Below are 25,220 nucleotides of genomic sequence, written 5' to 3' on the forward strand. Positions count from 1 at the left end.
TTGCTACTCTATAACTGTAATTTTGCTACTGTTATGAATCATAATGTAAATATCTTTTTGTTTTCTGATGGTCTTAGGCGACCCCTGTGAAAAGGGTCGTTCGACCCCCAAAGGGGTCGCGACCCACAGGTTGAGAACCGCTGATTTAGCAGAATGACTGTAAACTGGGGAAGAAGAAATAACTAGGCTTTTCAGAGACTATTGATCACTCACTCAAAACTGACAGTAATTCCTGGAGACTCGAAAGGCCACTGTGGTCCACCAGTCAGACTAGGGGCTTCCAGGGTCATTTTCAGTAGGACCCATCTTATCGTGGGCCCAGTGCATCTACAAATCCACCATGTGGTAATTCCCCCCGTTGGATACTTGGAATTGATGCTGTAGGAGAGGAAGTGCTGGCTCACATGGCATTTGTGTTACTTTAGCTTTAGCAGATATTGCCAGCTTCCCAAAGTATTAGTACCAACTCACACTCCTACCAGGAGTGTGAACGTTCCAGTTGTTCCACACACAATACTTGGTGTTATCTACCTACCTTTCTCATTTCAGCCATTCTGGTGAGTATGTAGTTAGTGTTCTCTCATATGGCTTTAATTTGCATTTTCCTGATGGCTAATAAAATTGAGCACCTTTTCATATTGATTGATAAAGACATTGCCTTGTGTGAAGTGCCTAGTCAAGTATTTTGCCGTCTTTTTTTCTTATTGGTAAGTAGGAGCTTTTTGTATATTCTACACACAAGTCCTTTGTCAGCTATATATATTGTAAATGTCTTTGCCCAATTTGTGGGTTGTCTTTTCACTTTCTTAATGTTTCTTTTAATAAACAAAAATTCTTTTTAATGCAGCCCAATTTAGTAGTATTTTCCTTTATGATTATATTTTTTACCTGTTTAAGACATATTTGCTACCCTGAAATCGTAAAGATATTTCCCCTATGTTTCCATACTGCTTCATCTTTCATATTTAGATTTATAATCCATCTGGAATTGTGTAAGAAATGAGATACAGGTCAGGATTTTTTCACCATATTGATATCTAATTGATTCAGTACCATTAACTTGACAAGATCAGATTTTCCCTACCGCACTTCAGTATCTTCTGTCATAAATCAGGGTCTGAATATATGTAGGTCTGTTTTTGGTCTTTCTATTGTGTTTCATCAGTCATTTGTAAATATTCCACAAATACCACACTGTCTTAATAGCTTTAAAATACATCTTGATATCTGATTGTATATGTCTTCCAGTGTTGTTCTTCTTTCAGACTGCTTTGGCAATTCTTGGTCATTTGCATTTCCAAATTACAGAATTGGTTTGTCAATTTCCACTGACATTCCTCCTGGGATTTTGGTTGGATTTGTATTCATTTATAGACCAAATAGAGAACTGATATCTTAAAAGTAATGGGTCCACCAATCAATGAACATGTTATACCTTTCATGTATTTAGATTGTTACATTGTTATATTAGAAGTAGTTGTATTAGTTTTCAGTGTAGAGGTTTTGCACACACTGTTTAATATAAATACATAAAGCACATTTCATTGATGTTTAGATCTTCATCATCAGTACTATCTAACATGAATATAATAAAAGCCACATAAGTAATTTTCAATTTTCTAGTAGTCACACAAAGTAAAAAGAAACAGGTGAAATTAATTTTAATAATATATTTAATAACCCAGTATCTCTAGAATATTTTTATTTCAAAATACAATATAAAATTAACATTATATATTTTTTTGTATTGTCTTCAAAATCCAGTGTGCATCTTATACTTAAAGCACATCTAATTCTGATTACTACATTTTAATTGCTAACTAGCCACATGTGGCTACCATGTTGGACAACAATTCTATAGCATTACTTGTTTTCTGTCCACTTGACCGATTTTCACTGATAAAAGTGTTCAAATATTCTACTAGTGGGTTTCTATGTACTTCTCCTTGTATCTCCTATAGTCTCTGCTTTATATAGATAGCTTCTGTTATCTAGCACATGGATAGTTGCAGCTATTGCATCTTCATTGGGTTTGCATTACAAATTGTCCTCCTTTGTCTTGTTTCAGTTATTTTTGACTTGAATTCCACTCTGGTAACAGAATCATAACCCTGTTTTCCTTTAGGCTTCCATTTTCTTGGCAAATATTAGTCCAGCCCTTAATTTTTAGCATTTTTCAATTACTGTATTTTATTGTATACAGCACAGAATTGGGTTTTCCTTTTCAAGGCAAAAAGAAAATCTATTTAATAGGTGGGTTAACATTTATAGATATAACATATATTTGGTCTCAACACTGTCATATTATTTTATGTTATAATCATGGTATTATATTAACTATTTCTCCATTTGGTGGGTCTTCTATATTTAAAAATATTTTTCTTTTGGTATTTAGGAAGATTTGTATTCTTGTGCCAGTTATTTCCATTTTTCTTTGTCTTTAAAGTCTAGCAGTTTAACTAGACTATGCCTTAGAGTTGACATTGTTCTGGGTCAATTTTCTCAGTTACCTAGTATTTTCCTGCTATCCTTCAAAGCCTTTATGAAATTTTCATTTGAATCTATTCTTCCTTGGGCATCTTGCAATTTTTGTGTCTTTTTCTGATATGATTTTGTCACTTTCTTCTATTCCCTCATGAAGTTCAGTCAACCCTCCTTTCTTTTTGTTTTGTTTTATCCATTTCTGTTCTTATTTTTTTTAAATTTCTGACTCAAGACTACTAAAACCCAGATAATGAATAATTTTACTTCTTCTTTTCTTTTAGGTTTCTGTGTGAAAATGTTCTACATTAAGCCAATTAAACATAATGGTTCTATCAATAAGGGAGAAAAACTTGGAACTCTACTGCCCATGCAGGAAGTTTATCGTGGCATACAATCCCATCTCCATATTGAAAACTGTGACTCTAGTGATCCCACTGTGTACCTGTAAGTGGAGGATAGATGACCAGATCTTCCAGCTAGAAAGCCATCTTCATAAAGCCTGAATGCACATCCTGCTTTTCAAGAAATTTGTATTCAAACAGCAGCATGATGAATGCAAGGAAGAAAAGAGTATTTTGATTTCAGCTCACTGCCTCTTTGATATTTTAGTATGTCGACCCATTTCTCGGGGCTCTCTGACCTTTCTACAACCTATGAGAGCTGGGGTGGTGTCCTTTTGTTTGTATTTGTTTGAAAGGTTTCTTAGCCCTAAATATATAGGATAAATAAACACACAAATTCAAACTGATCCAGACTGTACTTTTAGTGTTTCTAAAACTAGATTTGTGCTTGGGGAAAAAAAAAAGCCTGAAGCTGTTTTTATGGTATAGGAATAGTGTTGTACAAGGGTAGACACACGTACACACTTTATAAATATTAACTGAGTAAACTGGAGGATTCTTTTGAGTTAAGGTTGTGGAGAATTTCAGCAAGAGACTCAGGTTTGTCAGACTGGTTGGAATGTGAGCTGGTTGCATGGATTGGACAGCATTTGCTGGTCTTTATATCCACACATTCCCACACTATACGAGTGGTAGATCTAAGTAATACATGATGGCAGTCTAAGAAAATATGTAACATTCTAGCTTTCAGTATGATTGTATTACAGGGAGTATTAGAAAGAGAAAGAGGTCTATCTTAACCTGAAATATCTCATGGAACCATCAGTTAGCCTCACAAGCGTATCAGAGCTACTTATTTCTACATATCATTGTATATCTATGTTATTTTTTCCTGTTTATGTTTACAACAGGTATTAAGGGGGAAATAAGACCATACGAATGTTCAAAGGACCAGAAATAATTATGGCTCCTTAGAGTTTAGTCAATCAGTAAAAAATGAATAAGTTGAATTCATCTTTCTGGAAACTTCCTTCATGAAGTTTTTGCTTAAATCCTTTTAGAATGTAGAAAACTCCAGCAGAATGACTCCATTCTTAGTGTAGATATGTTAGAGGAAAATGTAATTAATTAAACTTTACTACTGGCGAGAAGCGGCTGTAGCTGTATACTAAGACATATGTATAAGAATGTTCATAACATCACTATTTGCCATAGCAAAACCTGGAACAACTCAAATGCCCATTAACAGTGAGATGGACAAATAAATTGTGGTTAATTATAGAATATTATACAGCAGTGGTAATAAATGAACCTCAGCTAACATAACAAAGTGGATGAATCACAGCAATACCATTTTGAGCCAAAAAAATAGTCCAAAAGATTAAACATATACAACGAAAAAAACGTTTCTATAAAACGAAAAAAAATTAAAACCAAAACATAATTTTTAGGAATGTATAAATATGTGATAAAAACATACACACAAGGAAATAAAACAAATAATGATAATGAACATTGGTTATCTAAGGACTGGATAGGGAAGGACACACAGACAAATGTAAGTTACTCAATGCTGTAGTTTTACAGTTGGGAGGTGAATTTATGAGTATTTATTATTATGAATATGTTATAGAGGTAACAGGGCTTGCAGGTTGAGTGCAGGAAAAAGACACAGTTAATTAATGATGGTTCTCTGATAGTTTAGATTCTACACAACACAATTAGTAATTTCTCATACCTAGTTAGATACCATCCTCTACTGTTTCATAACATCTTATACAAGACTAGCGAATTAAGAATTTAATTTTTGGTTAAAAAAGAGAAAACAATAACAAGCACTGTCTGATTTGATCATCTACCTTATTCACCTCCTTAGTACCAAATAACTTTCAGTTGTTTCCAGAAATTAGATTTGTTTTCAAAGGACAAAGGCTGTGCTCCCACTGAGAACACACAAAAAGGAAATAGCACACAGCCTTTAAAGGGAATTTTTAAAGAGCTCTAAAATGCTTGAACAACGAACTATATGCTTAGCCTTCGAAATAATCAACCTTCTGAAGTGATTGTTTTAAAAACCAGACTCATTACCTGGAATGGAGAGCTTCCCCAAGGTAGAGCAAGAATGTTGCCTTCTGCCTAGCCTTCCACAAGCACTCTCACATCTGTTGAATGGAAATGCAAACTTTAGACTGAAGGACTTCTTTCTTAGGAAGAAATAGAATACAGCGCCCTCTGGTGTATGATATCAGAGGTGGTTTTTTTTTTCCCCCGCCCCCCCCATTTCTTTTAGGTTTGAGTGTCAAAATGTTCCCCTTAGCTTAAAATATTGTAAAGGTTCAAATGACAGAGAATAGTAGTAAATTATTTTTCCTTAAAGTGATTATAATATATACTTATAATTTTTGATGTCAAGTATTAGGTTCACTGACTGTAAATAATGTGAACAAAATCAATTTTTATTTAAAAAATGTGTTGAGTTTCTTGGAGGGAAGTAATTTAATGAAAACACTAGCTAAGAGCCAATTTAAGAGGCCAGGCCTTGAAAGGGAAGAATTCTTATATCCTTGTGACAACATTTATCACATTTAGTGGCATATCGACAGCAATAACTTTATAATCGGCCCATCGCCCCAATATTTAGTACAATACAAATGAGGCCAGCAAGGCTATAAGAAAAGAAAAACAAAATTTTGAGGATCCTGTTTTTGTGTTTCTTCAGTAAATCTTAAAATAGAACTTTTTCTCCCATTCTCTCCATTTATATTTTGCACACAAAATTACCCTAACTTTTCCAGAACCTTTTAACACATGCAAAGAGACACTTTTAATATGAACAAGTTTGCTTACTAAAATATTTTTAAAAGCCTAAAGTTCAAAATCATCCTATATCGAACTCTTGCATTTACCTAGAATCCTCTAATCTTAGGTAAACAGTACTTTTCATGGACTTCCAAAGTGAATGGAAACATTTTCATTAGATGAAGCATCGGAAATACTTTATTTCCTCATCTTGTTGGCTGTGTTAAAAAAATGCTGGCTCTTCAGTTTATCAACCCAGTAAGTTAGACCAACCAGGGACATTTAACTGAGCTGATCAGTTTTACTCTGAGTTTTGCTGAGAGTCATTATAGTGCTCAGTTCACTAGATCTGACTACTGGGCCACTAAACACCACTGTTTAGAGCAGCAAATTCTTATTTGAGGTGAAAGAGGCTGCTGGTACTCATTCTCTCTATGCTGATGGGCTGTGGGGACAAACTCCCCCTTGACTTCCCTTCTCTAGTCCCTCCTTGTCTTGCTTCATTATCCTCTAATGCAAACACCACTGGCATTCTATCATCTTATCATTCAAGTACATATGCCGAAGGTGCCCAAAAAATGTATACACAAGACTTGTATTCATCTTTTGTTATTGGTATATACTATTACAATTTTAAGTTTTTTCCTTTCTTAAAATGGATATACATTTTTTTTGGCACCCTTTGAACTTTAACACCAGTTGAGATCGGAGGTTTCTCTCGTCAGTATTACTCTGATCTCCAGCCAGCTTGACTCTTCCATCACAGTTATGCCATTTCCCTGATGTTCGTTTGTCCTGTTATTCTAATCAGACTTTAAGTTTCCTATTATATACTGCTTCTGCACTCCCCTGAAATCTTAAGGTATAGATGATGTCATCTGCAATAGTAATAACTGTCTTAAGAAGTTGGTTTTATTTTGTAATCAGTAATAACAGTTCCACTAGAATTTATTTAGTATGTACTAATGTACTACACACTGTTTTGAGACTTTTGAACTCAAAGGTGAGTGAGATGAGATGAGATGCCTGCTCTTACGGAGCTCACAGTGACAAAGAATGCGGTACAGTGGTGAGAATGTATGCATAAGTACAGTCTCTAAATAAAGGGGTATAAAATGGCTATTTTTTTAAAATCACCACTTAAAAATAACAACGTATTCTAAGTGAGAATATTTAAAATTTTTTTCTAATTAAAAATATTCGAAACTGGAAAATAATAAACATATTTCAATGTTTTTTTTAGTTTAATCGATTTCTTAGAAAGAAATTTAAGATATTGGGGGGAAGATTTAAGGCAACAAGTTTGAAAAAGAAAGTAGTTAAGTAAAATTGATTGAGTGCCTACGATGCTAAATGTTATGCTAGATGCTGGGAATACAGCAGCGAGTAAAACCCAACAGCAATCTGATAACTGATGGAGCTTACAGTGCAATAGAATAAAACAATCATACAAGTAAGTGGCGAATGACAATAGTGATAAGCACCACAAAGGGAAGTCCCAGACTGCTGAGAGTCACGTAGGCTTCCCTGAGACAGCTAAAGGGAAGATCTGAAGGAGCAAAGACAGTCATCAAAGTAAAAAGAATATGTACAGATGCTCTCTGACTAGGGGGTGCATGGCAGTCTGAAGGACCTGAAACAGAATGGGGGCAGAAGGGCCAGAGGCAGCTTGGTGGGAGGGAAATGCGGGCCAAGTGGGGTGAAGCCAGACCTTGTAAGATTTCGCAGATCATTTTAAAGATATACCTTCATCCTAACGTCAATACATAGCCATTAAGGAGTTTGTGTGTTACTGACTGAACTGTAAGATCACTTCTGCATAGGATATGACATTGTTTCTGATACACAGCAGGTCAGTACATACTGACTCCCTCCCAAACACACTTTCAAAAAGTTACTTTTTTTAATCTCAGTAGTGTATTTAATCAGTTAATAATACAGTATCTCCATAAAATGAATTAGCATTATTTAATTTTAACTGAATGCCAATTCTCTCCCAAGCTAATACAACAGAGTAGAATTCCAAGTGTACCGGAAATCAAAAGTTATTTATTAAATCATAATAAGATCTTATATATAGTGCTAAAAGTGTAGTACAATTAAATCAGCCTCTGCATCTATGTTTTGATTTTTCTCTTAGTTTTTAATACTAAATATTTTGTAAAGTATGTTAATACCAAGATGAAACAGAAACAATTAAAACAATATAAAATTGTAAATGGCATAGCTTAAGGCGTCTAAAGCTCAATATTGTAAATGTATTTAGCAAGGCAAAGTATACCTTCAAGGAAGGCTAAGGAACTTACCCAGAAACCATCTGTAGTTTTTAGCATATCAACTATCTAACCACAAAGTCTCTGTGCTCTATTTACGAAAATTTCTAGCTTTTCAAATTCTCATATTTTTTCAAACAATAACACAGTTTACCTAAAATATTACAGCAATGCATATTAAAAATCTACATTTGCATAGACTGAAAGAAGCCAATCTTACTGATTAAAAAAAAAAAGTTAAGACTCTTTGGTAGTCAACTACCAGATAGGCATGACATCAGGGAACCATATTCTTCCCAGGTATTTGGAGACTTCAGTGTGAATTTCATCTAGGCTATAATCATCATCGGGGATCAAAACTTCCTCCATGATGGAGAGCTGAGTTAACCTTCTCCCACAGAGTCTTACAAACTCGATGAATGCACTGCAACTAACTTCACATTCACTGAGGCCCAAGGCTGTTAAGTTTTTACAGTGTTTAGCAATACAAATAAGTTCATCGTCAAGAGTCTGAAGACCATTGGCACATAACACTAACTCGATAAGTCGTGGACAGTTAAGACCTATCCGTCCTAGAACTGCTTTGCTTACTGAACGGCCAAAATAAAGGTGAGTAACAGGGGTTTCTTCTTTGAAGAATGTCTCAAATTCCTCTTCGTATAAAAAGAAGTACATAACAACATTAACTCCAGGGGAGTGTTTAATAAGTGCATCCCAACTTTGTTTTTTAATAGAATGAAATTCAATTTGTCCAGGATTTTCACTCACAACATCAATCCGAAGATGTTCAAGGTTAACATGAGTCTCACTTGAAAGCGCCAGGAGAAGTTCATCACTTAGCATGTAATAATTCAGTGCCAGTTCTCTAAGGCCCTGACAGTGATCTGCTACGCAAAGGATTCCTGTGGGAGAGGGGAAAACTTCTTAAGAAAAAAGAATCATACTAATACAGTATTTGTAAATTTAAATTTGGTATTAGTTATTCATTATTTGCTAAAATAGACATTTGATTTCTCAGGAGATGGATACCAATACATAATGATATATATGAGATATGTGTATATATATAATATACACATTACAATTACATACATATAACTAAAATACTCTTAAGAGAAGCAATTTAAACTATATCTAGCTGCAAGATTAAGACTTCTTTTGAAAAAAGATTAACGAATTATGTTTCATAAGCATGCAGTTTTCAATAAGAAACTGCATTGTAGCAATTTTTTATTGCTACAATAAAAAAATGTCACACAAGCTTTAAAAAAAACAACAACATAACCTACCATCAGATGAAACATGAGGACAGCTACTCATTTTTAGGAGTCTTAAAGTGTCACTATTATTGGCCACGAGAATCTTCAGTGAAGGATCATCCACTGGTGTGTCTTCCATTTTGATCGAAGATATTGATTTTGAGTTGACAAAAACAACTGTAAGTGCTGACACAAAATGAGACTTGCATGGAAATAAGGAAAAAAACATGAAAACATTATTTAAAGATCTACAGCTTCAATCAAATAATTCATTAAAACTATTATATCAACATATGCTTACAATAACATAGTAAATGCAATCAATATATTACTGTTTTCCTTAGCACCATTAGCCAGTAGAAGAAATTTTCAGAAGTATAGTTTTTTTATGCTTTTATATTTCATAAATGGAATGGTAAGAAAGGAAAAAGTTTCAAAGATCTCATAAACGTGTCTTCCAATTATTTTCAATCTTAAGGATTTAGTTCTCAATATTGAAAGGATATAATTATATTTATTTCCTAGAATAGGGGTTGGCAAGTTATGGTCCACCAGCCAAATCCAGTCCATGGTCTGTTACTGTATGGCTCATGAGTTAAGAGTGCTTTTTACATTTTTAAATAGTGGAAAAGAATGTTTTAAAGAATATTTTGTGACATGAAAATTATATGAAATTCTTTCACATCAAATATATGGTAATGGAAAGAGAACTGACTCTGGGTGGTAAACACACAATGTTGATATATAGATGTATTACAGAATTGTGCACCTGAAATTTATGTAATTTTGCTAACAATGGTCACCCCAATAAACTTAAAAAAAATTCTTTCAGTGTTCATAATTAAAGTGATGGTATGTAACGTAGCCAACCTGCTTCAACTATGTATTCTCAATGTCTGCTTTCACACCACAGTGCTAGAGTTCAGTAGCATGGCAGCAGTAGAGTTGCAGCAAAATTGTATGAGCTGCAAAGCCTAAAATATTTACTATCTGTACCTTTTCAACCCCACCCTAGAAGACATTAAATGCTTAATCTTGTTTATTTACTCCTGTGTTTCCAGCACCTAAAATAGTACCTGGCACATAGTGGGTCAAATAAATATTTGTTGATGAATAAATGGTGCCATATTCTTTGGTGACATGCCTTTTGCTAGCAAATTAAACAAAGATATGTTTTGAAAACTTTCTATGTTTTGAAAATTAACAAACTAAAGCTTATTTATAGTTTAAACTTGAAAGGGGTGGAGTTTCAAAAGTTTTCAGATCCAGTATTTTTGGACACAGAAAGTCTGGAAACCAAATCCATCCAAGATCATTTTTCCTTTTTCAAAATCAATTTGGAGTTGACCAAACATTCTATTGTTTCTATTAGAATGACCAAATTGGTTATACATATTAATTCATTTATAACAAAACTTACTGCTTTAAACTAATTGTTAACTGATTTACACAAATTTTTAAATGGTGATGGCTAGGCCTCCTTATTAAATTTTACGGTGCCAAAAACTATTAGAGAAATATAAATACATCCTTCTTTTTCCTTAAGAAATATAAGGTTTCTTTTCCCTTTAATCAACTCTCAATGGACTCTTTTAGTCCTGAAGGACACAGTTAAGAATTAAGAGTACAGATATCCCCTGCTTTTTGAAAGTTCACTTTATGCCACTTCACTTTTACAAAAGACCTACATTAGCACCTGTTTTCACTCACCAAAAGGAATCCAAAGAGGATTTTCGCTTTTAAGAAAAAGGCAGAAAGCAAAAATAACATTTGGCATTGGTTTCGCAGGGAGGCGTTATAGAGGGAGCACACAACCCAAGCAGGGAGTGTGGCCCCATCAAGCTCCTTCTCTGGTGGAACTACTCTCAGCCTCTCAGCAGTAAGCTGCCAAAGCTGTGAGCTGTGTCTGTGAGCACAGCTTCACCTCAGATTGAGCTTCATCTCAATTTGTTTTGTGTATCCATTAATACAATGTGCCCAAAAATAACTGCTTCTTTGCTTTACACCATTTCTGCTTCCAAAAGGTTTTACAGGAACACTCTGCTTTCGGATAGCAGAGGAAACGTGTACATATTTTATTATAGTAACAATATATTCGTTTAGCACTATGTATACCTAGCAAAATGCTGTACTTTTAATTTCCGTTAGTTTACAAATGAAAAAAAAACCGAGGCTCAGAGAAATCCACAACTTTGCCAGAAGCCACACAGCTCATTTTCCTGTGGAGGCAGAGTTTGAAAGGCAGCCTGCTCATCGCCAGTGCCTCACTCTGGTGACTGCATCAGCTAACCGAGAACCTGGCCCTGGAAGCTGATGTGCAACAGTAGAGAGAGCTTAGAATCTAAGAATTTCAGGCTCATCTGATTCCATAGTTCATAAACAAGGAAGTAACTATTTAGAAGTAGTAAGTTTTCATCTGATTACTTATATTACTGTAATCCCCAAATGACCCATTTTTTTCAGCCCGTCTCTTGAAAAGATAAACAGGATAGCAGAAATGCCTGCTAACAGACAGCCATGACCCAGTTTATGAGAGAAAGATGCTCCTATTCCTCTAGCCTCTTCTACAGGAAGGTTTCCATTAGCCAGTTTTACTGACAACCATAATTTAGTGCTCATTATAATACATATCAGGCACTATTCTAATTCTGGGTTTATAATGGTAAGTAAACAAAATAGAACCCCTGCCTTCAAGGAGTTTATGATTTGGTCTGGGGAGAAGAGAATAAACAGGTTAAAGAAATACAGTAATTATGGGCCGGCCGAGTGGCGCGATGGTTAAGAACTGGCTTGGGATGCCAGAGGGCCCCGGTTCGGATCCCACATATGAGGGCCAGTGACACTGCCCTCCACAGCTAAGATGCTGAACAACAGCTCAACCTGGAGCTGGGCTGCCATGAGTCGCCGGCGACGGCGTGGGCTGCAACCCCTGCTGCAGTGAGTTGCCATGGGCTACCATGTGTAGCCAGCAGCCAGCGTGAGCGGCCAGCAGCCAGCGTGAGCGGCCAGCAGCCGCAGTGAGCGGCCGTCCAGAAGCCAGAGACTGATCTGCCTCGCCAGAGAAGAGCGCAATGATGGTGCCAACTTGGGCCAGCGAAGCAACATCCTCCACAACTAGATTGAAGAACAAAACGACAGCAACTTGTCTGTTCCCCTTCCCCCAATTCCCCAGCACTGTTCCCATCCCCCCAATTCCCCAATAAAAAATCTTAAAAAAAAAAAAAGAAATATAGTAATTTCAAGTACTGATGAATTATATAAAGAAACTAAAATATTGTAATACAGGAGAGAGTAACTGGAGGAGTGGGAGCTGTTTTAGCAAAAGTGGTCATGGAAGGCCTGAGGAGACGGCATTCACGCTGAAGCCTGAATGAAGACAGTTATTAGTTTCTGTGGCAGAGACTGCTGGTTGCTTCCTAACAATCATTCATCCTTTCTTCTTTGGTAATCTAGTCTCAATATTTAGTTAAGCCCATTGCCATCCAGCTAAAACACTCCTAGCCTCCCAGGAATCTGGTGTGGCCACAGGGCTAAGACAAAGAGAAGCATTACGTGCTACTTATGGCTAGTCTCCTTCAAAAGAAGAGGCCATACCCTTCTTTCCCCGTTTCTTCCATCGGCTGTCTAGAATAAGGACATGATGGCTAGATCTCAGAAAGCCATCTTGGACATTGAAAATGAAGAAGACGCCTTGGAGAGAATGGAGTACCTGGAGGAAGCCTGGGTTCCAAACAACTTTATATCAGCTATGGACTGTCTCATCTAGGGGTTTCTTTAATGTAAGAGAAATAAACTTTGGTCATGTTTTTTAAGCCACTTGTTTTGGAATTTTTACTATATCATCCTAACTAATATAGTTCATTTAGTTAAATATTACGTTGTTTCACCTCCAGTGGAGAGACTATAGAATTACAGAAAAGACACCCATTACTGGCCCTACACACCCTATATGCAAGGCAACTGGCACTTGAAAGTTATGCAACATGTAAATTCTGTATTAATGATATTTACTGGGAAACAATTACTAAAATTACTAAATATATCTAAAGAATGAAACCATGTATAAGCTATTTCAGCAAAAATAAATGCTAGTCAACCAAAAATGGCTTTAAATAATTCTTTGAATACAAGTAGGATATAGTCTGTTTTTAGGAAAAGAATCCTTTGTGCTAGTTTGGCGTATTTAAGAATTTTCAGTACATTGTTCACCAAAAAAAGCATAGCATCTTTACCTTTGACATATTCATAAAACTTGGCTTGGCCGTTGAAATCAAGCCCAAGGTCTGGATAGAACAATTGACCAGCTGAGAAAGTATATCACAGGCAGCTTCCGCTGATTCAGTACTGCTATCAACCTAGACAGACAATTTAAAATGTTAATTTCATGGAGGTAACTTATCAGAAAGTTACTGGCAATATAATTACTTGTCATATTATATTGTAGAATTCAACTACAAAACCGTATTTCCCCCTTCAAGCTATATTTTAGTATTTTTTCCTTATACAAAATGTCTCAGATAAAACAGGGAGAAATAGACATGGTAGCAAATTAACTTTCTAAGCACTTCATACTTTCAAATCTTTTACAGTTACCTGAATTTTAATATTGGGTTGCTGGGAAAGTCATGACACATTTTTGCAATGAAAAACAGAAAAAACACGTCACGACTTTTCTGACAACCCAATAAGAGCATTCAGATGAAGAAAACGGAAATTTAAGTTATTCGTTCTGGCTCAAGTTCTCCATCTCTATCTCTGCAAATTACTACAGAAAGACAGGAAATTGTTTGGGATAAAATCTCTGCAAAATTCACTGACTGCTTCAATATACGGATCTAGAGATACAAAAATGTTGTTAAAATATAAGTCATGGTTCCTATCTCATGCTTATTTTTCTTACCTTAAAGCTGACATACTGGAGGTGGGCAGCATGCTTTTTAATGATCTGCTGAATGAGATCAGGATGAGTGGACTTAAAATATGAAGTAGCTGGTTGGTTCAGTTCAAATTCAAACTTTCTCCAAAGGTCAGGAATATGAAAAACTTCATTCCATCTCCTACATACAGAAGATGCCCGGGCCCGATCTATTAAAGGAAGATACTGAAAAATGTGTAATACTACATGGTGAGGCAAACTCCCCCAGTCTAGGAGAACAGTCTGGTTGACAGAAGAGTAGAACCCAAGTTTGGGCTGTTTCACTGTTGGTGAAGACTGGGCAAATTTATTCACAACAGATAAATTGTTCCTCTTCATTCTGTAAAAATTAAAAAATGTTAAGTGATCATTTTCCCCCATTTCCATCATGTATATGCACTAATTGTATAGAATAACAATATTAGAAAACAAAAAACAGTTTAAGAGAATTTAGAAAGTCATCTTCCACTTTTATGCAATGATAGGTACTGCTAGGTACTGGCGATACAGAGATAAGTAAGAAGTAACTTGTTTTCAAAGAGCTTGGTCCAATGGTGAAATACAGTTGATAAACGCCATGTCTGAAATTGGGACAAGCTAGAGTGGAAAAATAAGGCAATGGTATGTAATTGAGTTTGTATGTGGGAGCTGGTAGTTGAAGAAGCTTCCAAGAGGAAATGTCCAAGAAAGCTGTGCACGTCCCAGGTTTATTCCTGGCCAATTACTGTGTTCTTACCATCTCCTACAAAGAAGGAAGCATCACATTGCAACTGTGTTAAGAACTCCTGGAGGGCCTGGGAGACTGTAACACATAATTAAAAGCACAGGTCTGAATAAGTCCCAGCTCTGCCATTGACTAACCATGTGATCTTGTCCGAGAAAATTAATTTAAGCCTCAGTTTCTTCATGTGAAAAGCAGGGAGCACAGCGGTACCATCTCATAAGGCTGTTGTGAGGATTAAAGTATCTTAAGAGCCAGCACACAGTGTCAATGCTCAATCAATGTTGCAGTTGTCATTATTGTAAATTGTCCAGTGCACTTTTCTGAACAAATTTCATGAAGTTGAATTGCAATTCCAACAAAAATTCAAAAGGTCTGTTACAATTTTCAAATGATACCCAAGTCACAGGAGCTCTAGAAAAATAGGATATGGCAGGAACAAAGTCTGTGTAAGTAACACACCTGACTCTCACCAGCCAATGTAAAACAGCAACAGAGATAGCATTCTTCCCCAACAAAAAGAAACTACGAATCTCCAAGTATTAGTCAACTTGCGGCACAATTAAGTTCCAACAAATTTCAGGTACAGATATACCCAAGTATACTGAGTTATCTGGTACATATATTTTACCTAAGACTCCAAAGTATTTTAAGTATACAATTATTTGAGGGGCAAAATAATGGTTAAGAGTAGTTCTGAACTTTATTTAACTGTGGTTGACTAATTCTCTTTTCACCCTTGAATGCTAGGAGTGGATATGTAGAAGATTCAGTGTCATAACTGAAACATACCTTTAAATCTAATGAAATATTTATTTAATATGTAAATATCTCTGTCTTGTGAGTCACTCTGTCTGATGTGAAACATTTCTTAACCGCAACACAGTTGGATCCCAGAAGCAGGACTGACCTAGTCACTGAACAAAATGAAAGGTCATCCTTAGGGTTTGGAAAACGGAAATGGAAAGTACAAACAGCTGCAAAGCTCTATCTCAAGCATCGGGCAAAAGAGTTACTAAGTAATTTTAATCTGACTAAAATTACTTGCATGACTGACAAGCGGTCCAGCAATACAATGCAGAATATATGAAACTGCTGACGTCAACAGTTTAAAGCATATGCTATTTTGAAAGGGCTGATCTATTCTTTAATGCTAATTCCCTAAAATGAAATGTGATATATAGCCCAGGGAAGGTGAAGGAATAGACACTGGATTCTAAACTCTGATGTGGAGCACTTTTATTGACGTTTTGCTTGTAATTGTTTTATCTGGTAGCCTACCGAATGGAAAATTAAAATTTCACTAAGGTATTACAAAAAAGTTATCCCAAGTATAACTTCACTAGAAAAATAATGAAGCCAAAAATAAAACAAAGGCTTCAACCAAATGCCAGGTTAGAAAACTGTCTTGCAATTCCAAACAAAGAATCTGCTATATATTAAATCTGATGGTACTATCAACTGATTGTTAAAATTGTTTATTTAGTAAAAACATTAAATTGCCAAATTGTGATTCACTGACAGAATCACCATAAGTAACTAAAGGATATTATGTGCCAATAATTCCATTAAAAATAACATTTAAACATTTAAACTTTCTTTTTCCTTGTGTACACTAGTTTTCAGAGCATAAAACTCATCCAGAGACCATTAATTTTACAAAAAATAATTTTATAGCAATGAGCATCAGTAAACTATATTTTAGAATGCAAGACAAGTTGATCTTTCTTAGCTTGAAAATGATGATATAAAAATTCTGGCCTAAACATATATGATCATTTTTAAAAATTGATCATTTCTTTTTCAAACTACCAACTTTCTTACCTAAAGAAGGCTTCCAAGTTACAGTTCACTCTGAATGAACGAAATGAAGTAACTGCTGCCATGGGGTACTCACCAACATCCATTTGATTTCACTTCCTAGCTCGGCAAAATACCACAAAAACACATTCATCAGAATGTATAAATAAAATTCCAATAATTTTAAAGCTTAGGATATGTATATATTATTGTATACATTGAAAGTTTTTGTTAGGAAATTATTGGTTTCCAGACTACTTTTTTTCTACCCAGATGAAACTTGTCCATTTAAAAAAAAAAAGAAAGAAAAACTAGCCTGATTAGTGGAAATATTGCAACACTTGCCAGGAGTTATACATGAAGCTCTATTAAAATAGAAGGCGGTAGTAGGATCAAACAGTCAAAGGGCTCCAAAAACGCACATTTTAATGAATATGTATGGAGAGATACTACAAAAAATTTAAGGTAGTCTATGATGACATTTATTTATTTATAGGCTGTGTAAATCATTCAGTTCCAGTTTTTAGCAGCACATAATACCACTACAGTTATAATTAAATAAGCAGACATAACGTTTATTATTTATCATTTCCATATAAATATAATTTGTTTGACTAGTCTGCTGTTAACAGAACATATGCTTCTGTGGTTTTTAAATTTTTCACTTACACTGACAGATATAGTTGATTCAGTCCTACTTAATTTATTCAGTCATATTCTCTTTGTGGTTGGCCAATTTTAGGCACAGTGACTTGTCAGAGTTGGGAGCAGTTTATGGACATGAAAGAAAATAGTAACTGGTCTATGCCAGGGTAAAACTCACTGCCTTGGCATCATGAATAAACATCATAAAGTACAAAAATAAATAAATGCATTCTACTACTTCTGTAAGCCTTCTAAACTACACAGAGGAGGTGGGAGAGGCAATCTATTTATCAACTAAAATCTCTTAAATCTCTACTGCCTACCACCTGCCTGCTCTCAACCTCTGAATTTTACTAATAAAATAGAGAGCTTTGGAAAACAGACAGGGAGAATGTATTAGACACCGAATCCACAATACGATTTCCCCCCACTGCCGTCTGTTCTATACTATTATCCACACCATGATTTTCCAGACAATAGCAAGGTTGGCTCTCTCCTTTACAGTCTGCTCCAGAAGTAGGCAGAAAGGAGCTTTCAGGCACACGTTTTAGAGGAACACCACAAATAAGAGAAAGACAAGTCGAGTGACTTGTATTTATTCCCCTCATCAGATGACACACAACTTCATTTACTGCAGAAACTTTTCTACTGAGTTATCAATCTGGCTAATTTTGGGTTTACAGGCCATTCTTGACGCTAAACAATAATGAAGTCATCTGCTAAGGGTATATGAATAGGGAATCACTGCCTAAGACCCGTGAGAAGACAGGATGCAAATACCTATCTCAGATCAGTTTGCTGGAGTCTTTAGGATCAGACGTATTATTTACCTGGTTGCTGAAGGGACTTGATTGCTGTTTCAGAGTCACTATCTGAAATTGTGAAGGTTGACAGAAGACAAAACCAGAATACAGGATCCCATCAAGTGATAAGCCATGTTTCCAAAAAGGGAGAGGTGCGCAAGCTTGACAGTGATCTTTAGCGCAATTCTGGAGCACAAAACAGGTTTGTTAGCATTTGGAAAAGAATATAATGACTCGAAGTCCACTTCGTGGCTTCGCTAACCACCCTAACCCAATTTCCTTTTTTTGATATGTTTACTAATTTGGTGGATCAGGTGACCATGTGAATTGGATCCTCTAAAAGTAAGAAATCTCCCAAAACATTCTTGAGGGAAAGGCAATCAAAGACAGATTAGACGAAAAACTAAATATCCAAAGCCAAGCTGGTGGCAGCAATGGAAGCAACTGTCTTCTGCACCATCACCAGGCTCTTCCAGACTGGCTAAAAGAAAACTTTCAAGTTTTCGACTGTCACAACACTGGAAATAGTGCGTAAATGCCACAGATAACAGAATAAAGATTCAAAACTATCTAAAAAGCTAGACAAGTTTCTTGGAAGCAGCAAGCTGAAAATGAACGGGAAGTAATTAGCAAATGGCCTGTATTTAAGCTACTTTCTAAAGTGGCACACTGAGAAATCAGATTGCTGCCACCACAGACTGATGATCTCGTTACAGGACTTGAAATCCCAGCTATCAGTGAAATGACAAGGGAGGTGTGGCCTGGACAGGAAAGCTGAGGATTTGGTCCCAAAATACAGCTCCAAAACACACAGCTTTCTACTCTACCTCTTCCCATTAAATATAACCCAAGCAGAGGACAAAACATAATTTTAAGGAATGTGGCAAAAAACGTTTATGTTCTTTGCCACCCACATTACCTCTACGTTCCCTCCTAAACCTAAAATCTACAATTTGTTTTAAAAATGTGCAAGTCAAATGATATCACCCACGTGTCGACAGGCCAAAAGAGAACAAGAATTTATGTCAAAACAAATCTTTCCTAAAGCAGTGTTTGCCAGCTTTTTGGTGTTCTCGCATTTTACCCTTCATTTAGCAATTTTCTATACTTTCTCAAAAGTCTATGATACTGATATACTTAGTTTTTAAAAATCTTTGAATTTTAGAATAGGTATGTTTGCTTTTACATGACTCATGAAAAACTGAAGTTTTCAGAATATATGTAGATTCAAAGCATCTCTTGAGATGCAAGGGAGCGTTTACACAGAACCAGAACTGGGCCGTCCGTTAAAATCCCCGAATGGCAGCTGTTTGCCTCACCTCCTGGGCTCTGGGAGAGAATGGGGGGCCAGGTCCCCAAGCCAGGTCCCCTGCAGCGAAGCCTTCTGAAATGGGGAGTCCCGCCTGAGTGAAGGGTATTCCAAGGAATCTAACAATAACCCGTTTTGCAATCTTTTTCTGGGAGAAAATCATTATAATTTATTCCACTTAATATTTGGGGGCAAGTTTGTGGGCACGCGTGCCAAAGGCAAAACCAACGCACCTTAAAGCGCGTAGATGTTTCCAACTCGCAGGCAAGGCTGGCGTCTCCTTTTCTCTTGGACGCTCATTTCTTTTTGGGGAACATAAACTCTGACACCAGCCTCCCGTCAACTAGGGCACTTCATGGGGTCGCGCTAAGGCGACCGCGTGGCTCAGTCATCCCTTAGCATTTCCAACAAGGGCACCTACGCCAAACATCCCCGAATGCACGTCTGAGAGAGAGGGTCGGACGCAGGCAATCTTTTAACTCACCCTCCAAAGATGAGCAAGACGTCTGAATTCAGGGGCCCGGGGTTCCGCACAAACCCTGCAGAAAAACCGCCACGGAAGGAGCAAGAGACGTACCGAGGCTGTAAAACTCACAGACCACCCACCTCGGAACAAATCAAGCTCGGCCTCAGGTATGCGTGACGGGGGGAGTGTTCCAAGCCGGCTCCGGCCTCCAGCCGGGGCTGGGGTCGCTCCTCGGGGATCCACCCCCACCACCACCTCACGCCTCCTCGGTCCCAGAGAGGGCGCCTTGCCCGCGGGCACCTGCGCGTCCCCAAATCACCACTCGCCCGAGGCAGGACCCGGGTTCCGGCCCGCGGCTTCCTCCAAGCCAGCTGAAGCTCACTCTTCGAAGACCACCGCGACCCCCAGAAGGACAGGCTACCTTTCAACAGTATTTCCGTTCGTGCCCCGGCGTTCGCGGGCCGGGCTGCGGCGGCAGGAGCCGACCAGCCCAGTATGCGCTCCTGCAGCTGGCTGTGCGCGGCCGGCGACCAAGACCGGAGGTCCGCGAGCGCCCGTCGGGCGCGCCTCGCCCCCGGCCCCGCCCCAGGCCGCCACGCATGCGCGCAGCTCCACTTTTCGCGGGAGGCCCGTGTGCGCCAGCTCTCACCTGCTCTGGAGGCCCTTAGGGGGCAAGTGGAAGGTTTTCTACCTATGGGTTTTCAACTCATTTGCTGTGACCCCGTGCTTTGTAAAATAGATGGCCAACTTCTCCAAACGGCCGTGAATGAACAGTTCCAGTTTCTAGAACTTAACCTCCCCGGAAAGTGCAGCCCTTTAATAATATTCATATATAAATACTTGAAATATATATATATATATATATATATATGTGTGTGTGTGTGTATGTGTATACTTTAAGTATTAATATTATATATTAATATTTTATTTATGTATACATACTTAAAATATCAGAAGTGATAACAGCTCAGTGTTAAATAAGTATATAGCACCTCCCTGTCCTGGGCCACATCTCATTCCCTGGAGATAACCACTGTTCGTTGTGCAAACTGCCAGACCTTCAATACATACACAAAAAAAGGATAGTGACAGATAAGGATTTTATGATTCTTTCTTACTCATTAGTTTTAAAAAATTCTAAGATCAAACTATACATTATGTTCTTCCTACTTCCTCTTTCGCTTACTACATCATGGACACAGTTACATGTGGACACAAGTAGATCCCCCTCATACTTATTATTATTATTTTTTTACAAACAGCTTTATTGAAGTATAATTGACAAAATAAACTGCACATACTTAAAGTGTACAATTTGATGTTTTGATACTCCCGAAACCATCATTACAATCCAAATAATGAATATATGTGTAGCTCCCAAAAGTTTTATTATGCTCTTTTGTAATCCTTCCTTGGAGTCCTCCATCTGCTCTCTGACACTAGAGATTAGCTTGCATTTTCTAGAATTTTATATAAATTGAATCATAGAGTACATACTCTTTTTTGTCTGGGTATCTGCACTGAGCATAATTGTTTTGAGATCCATCCTTGTTGTTGCATGTGTCATAGTTCTTTTTATTGCTGAGTAGTATTACATTGCATGGATATACACAGATTGTTTATACATTCACCAATGATGGACATTTGGGTTTTTTCTAGTTTGGGGCTATTAAAAATAAAGTGCCATGAACATTACTGCACACATCTTTGTATGGGTATATGCTTTCATTTCTGTTAGGTAAATACCTAAGAGTGGAATAGCTACATTGTATGATACAAGGTGTGGTCAAACAATATGGTAAATATTTAAATTTAAAAAAATTATTACAGTAAAAGAAACAGTGCCATTAATGATGAGACAGGGGTATTGTAATGGTGGCACTAAATCTTTTATTTTGGGATTTGGATCTCTGGTATAATTAGAATTAACAAGTGTAATTTAGCTTGGGACTTTTTGAAAGCTTTTCTTTCTTTGCTTCCTTTCCACCAAACCTTAATGATTCTGCTTCCTATACATTTACAATGCATACCAGTTTCAACGTTTCTATTTACTTCCCCCCAGTGCTGGCCCTGTGACTTGGGAAAGGTTTTGCATCTGTATGGGATCCATTTCTGGTTCCAACTTAAATCTACATAACACATGCAAAGGTTGTGATGATCAGTTTAACCGCATCTTCCCCCACCCCAATGGGCAAAGCCCAACTAGACAGAAAATTCCACTATAGGATGAAGCAATTTACATTCTGTTGAGAAAATATAAAACTTGAGATGAAACAAAGACTCCATGCAGGAGTTTCCTGCAGACTCTGCCCAACCAATCCTTCTCTTACTTCAATAAATCTTCCTTTTGTATTTCTACCTGCCTCATGAATGCCTTCACAACCCGTGAGTGAGCGGCCACTACGATTAATCCCTCTCAAAATATTCCCCCTCGCTTCAAACACACTTACCCCATCATTTTTGCCCCTTTCTGAAGGAGTTCTGGAAGTCCTGTTTTTGAGTGTCTTTAGTGGAGCTGTTGTGGCTGTCTCGATGTCCTGAATCATTTTGACTTTGGGGAAGAGCCAGAAGTCACATGGTGCTAGATCTGGTGAATAAGGTGGATGAGGAAAGACTGTAATGGTTTTATTTGACAGAAATTGCTGTACCAGAAGTGATGTGTGACACGGAGCGTTGTCATGATGGAGGATGATTTATGACACACTTTAAAACACACCTTCTCTCAACTGTATCACACACCCGACTGACTGCACTGAACAAGGTGAAACTTGTCACACACTGTTACTAAGGTTCAATGAGCCGCTTCCCATATTGAAAATCCCTGCCTTTCCGTTGGATGGCACTCCACAGCAGCACTCACTGTATGTTTTAATCACAACAGAATGTCTCCGTGTGTTCCATGTGAACTCTACAGTGAATTTAATTGTGCTCTGAAGATCTACCCTGACTTCCTTTTAAAATTTTGGTTTTTAATATTTAAAAGGTATATGGTCTTATTTTCTAAATAGGTTAAGTTTTTTGGTTTTGTTTTTATTTTTTGCCTACTTAGAAATCTCCTGAGATTTTTGAGATTCCGCCTTCACTTCATATTTCTTTATATTACACTTTCCAAAAAGGAAATTAGTAAAGGAACTATCTAACTTTATTAAAAAAATTAAGGATATTCATTTTAAAATCACAAACGCCAACTAGTGTGTCTCTAAATGTGGAAGAACTTGCTGCTGTTTGCACCATATTCAAACAAAGTATTAAGCGCCCTTAAACACAGGGATTATGAAATGAGCATTTCCAAATGGGTCAGGGTTAGTCATCTCTAACAACATTGATTCAAGGCCATTACCCTGTTTTGAAGAGTGAATAAAGTCAAGGGGATTACGTAGAGCTCAAGATTTCATTAACACCACGTTTTATCTGGTGTAAGGTGGCCTCGCCTTACACAGCCTCATGGATCTGAACTTATCATTTCTTAAAACATAGAAGAAAAATGATTTTGAAACTATTGCTTTTCACTAATGCTTTTCTAGTTAAGCCTTTACAATGCAGTCATTAAAATAAAATGTAACATTGAATTATGTTTTCCAACTTTGTATATTAACTGGTTTTAAAAGCTGTAACTCAAATAAAATAATTATGCAAATACACTGTAGCTGAAAAAAATTGTTAATTAACTAATTAATAAAAAAACAAGTGAATTTATTGCCATTTTAATTAAACATTTCATGGGAATACTTTGTTAACCTAGAGATAATTTTCTACAGTTGTTTTATTTATGAAAGGCAAAACCCTGTATTATTACTTTGTCGGCACAAATCTGGGATCATTGAGAGAAACAGGGTCAGTCATTCTAAATCATTTAATAAAAGCAGGTTAGTAGGTCATGTTTTATAGCTGTCCTGGTGATCACCCATTTTTAGGAACATTTCAAAAAGTAGTCATTAGCAAAAATGTAAATTTCTTAGTTTTTTGAACAAAAAGAAAATTGTAACACTGAAATATTTTCCTTATAAAGAACAGTAAACTCTTTCAAGGTACTAAATTTTTAATATTTTGTTTATGTCAAGTTTTCCTATGTTAACTCCAAATCTTTGAAAACAACAAATTTCAAGATTAAAAATTAAATACACAGTAGTTTAACCTAACTTACTGGTTTTAGAAATCCATAGTGGGTTTTTTTAATGGTTATTATTCATCAACATAAGGAATATACTGTATTGTTAGTCAATTACATTGAGATTATAAAGTAGAAGAATTCTCAGAGAAAATAGGAAAAAATACTATAATATTTAATGGAAGCCATATTTAAAATGCAAAAGCATAGCAGTAGACCGCCAGCAAACACACCAATCAAGCACCCAAACAGAAATAGGGCAGCTCTTTGTTACAAGCTATTAGGGAGACACTGGAAAAACAGGCTCACAGACATCAGCAAGGTTTGCCAATCAATGACAATGGTAACCAATCCAGAACAGAGGACAGGGTAAAAGGACAGACTGTGAGCCACACAGTCATCTGTGCAACTCAGCTAGATGCTTAAAACAGCAACGCTCACTACTGCTCACACGGCTGCCGAACACACAACACCTGCTGCGAGGCTCCTAGTTGGTGGTGTTAATTAAGTTATTACAGCAGCAGAAATTAACACCAAACACAGCATGTCTGGTTTTTACAATCCCCTGTATGGACTCCCAGTGTTGAGTAAAATTAGAAAGCTCAGCATTTACTATAGGGAGAGTTACATCTTCAAATCTTCCCTATGGGTATTCTTATTCAAGCCTTACCCCCCGCCCCAAAAAATGAGGCGAGGTTTGCAGGACACATACAAATAAAAATCTGACTGAAACCGCTTTCCTGACCACATGCATATCCAGCACTTGAAGTAGTGTGGGCTCTCAGATGGGCTTTGAGGAAAAGCCCGGTCTTTTGAGAATGCACAAAGCTCCGTGTTTAGGGGGAATGATTTTTCTCCAGGAGGAGGGAGCAGATCTCATGAGTGACAGTTGGAGCTATTTTCTTCCCACGGTGATGATTCGCAGCATATGTATTCTGTTTGGGTTGAATCATAGTAAAATAGTGCATTTTAGATCCCCAAATCTTTGTTGAGCATTTTCCCCCTTATATTTAAAAAAAAAAAGGTTTTTCTCTTTAGAGAAAATTCTGTTACTCATTTTCCTTTGTCAACATCAATTATATCTTCTTACAGTTAGGGAACTTTTCAAACCTTTGAAAGGAAATCATGACACCATCCACTATTGAATGAAGTGTGTTTCATTAAGAGCAAAGTGCTGTTGAGTCATATCCTGAAAGTGAGTCGTTAGTTGTAGCAGATAATTATCCGGGTCCTTCAGAAGAGAGCCCAGTCAAACTCTTTTATACGGATGTGTTTCCCTGTGGAACAGAGTTTTCAC

The 25,220-nt window shown here is 36.9% G+C and overlaps 2 protein-coding genes across 5 annotated transcripts in view; one reads left to right on the forward strand and one right to left on the reverse strand.

Moving 5' to 3' along the window:
• The window catches only part of LECT2 (leukocyte cell derived chemotaxin 2), an 8,302-nt gene extending 5,070 nt beyond the window's left edge, over positions 1-3,232 (forward strand). Inside the window, exon 4 of the mRNA XM_019642237.1 lies at positions 2,766-3,232. Within this exon, the coding sequence (XP_019497782.1) occupies positions 2,766-2,932 (167 nt within the window). The 3' untranslated portion in view covers positions 2,933-3,232. The remainder of the gene's footprint in view (positions 1-2,765) is intronic.
• Positions 3,233-6,912: 3,680 nt separating this feature from the next.
• Positions 6,913-20,372, reverse strand: FBXL21 (Putative F-box/LRR-repeat protein 21). 4 transcript variants are annotated; one of them, XM_019642171.1, is made up of 8 exons: positions 20,237-20,372; positions 19,834-19,888; positions 18,068-18,226; positions 16,617-16,712; positions 14,057-14,411; positions 13,389-13,511; positions 9,187-9,358; positions 6,913-8,799 (listed from the first exon to the last, which is right to left on the reverse strand). In XM_019642171.1, the coding sequence occupies exons 4-8, from the start codon at positions 16,697-16,699 to the stop codon at positions 8,156-8,158; spliced, it is 1,377 nt and encodes a 458-aa protein (XP_019497716.1). In that variant the 5' UTR covers positions 16,700-16,712; positions 18,068-18,226; positions 19,834-19,888; positions 20,237-20,372; the 3' UTR covers positions 6,913-8,155. The 4 variants fall into 4 exon arrangements, with proteins under 4 accessions (XP_019497716.1, XP_019497717.1, XP_019497719.1 ...); XM_019642172.1 differs by lacking the exon at positions 20,237-20,372 and adding an exon at positions 20,116-20,224; XM_019642174.1 differs by lacking the exon at positions 16,617-16,712.
• Positions 20,373-25,220: the final 4,848 nt, after the last annotated feature.

This window comes from Hipposideros armiger, unplaced genomic scaffold, assembly GCF_001890085.2.
Source record: "Hipposideros armiger isolate ML-2016 unplaced genomic scaffold, ASM189008v1 scaffold_66, whole genome shotgun sequence".
Classification (NCBI taxonomy): domain Eukaryota; kingdom Metazoa; phylum Chordata; class Mammalia; order Chiroptera; family Hipposideridae; genus Hipposideros; species Hipposideros armiger.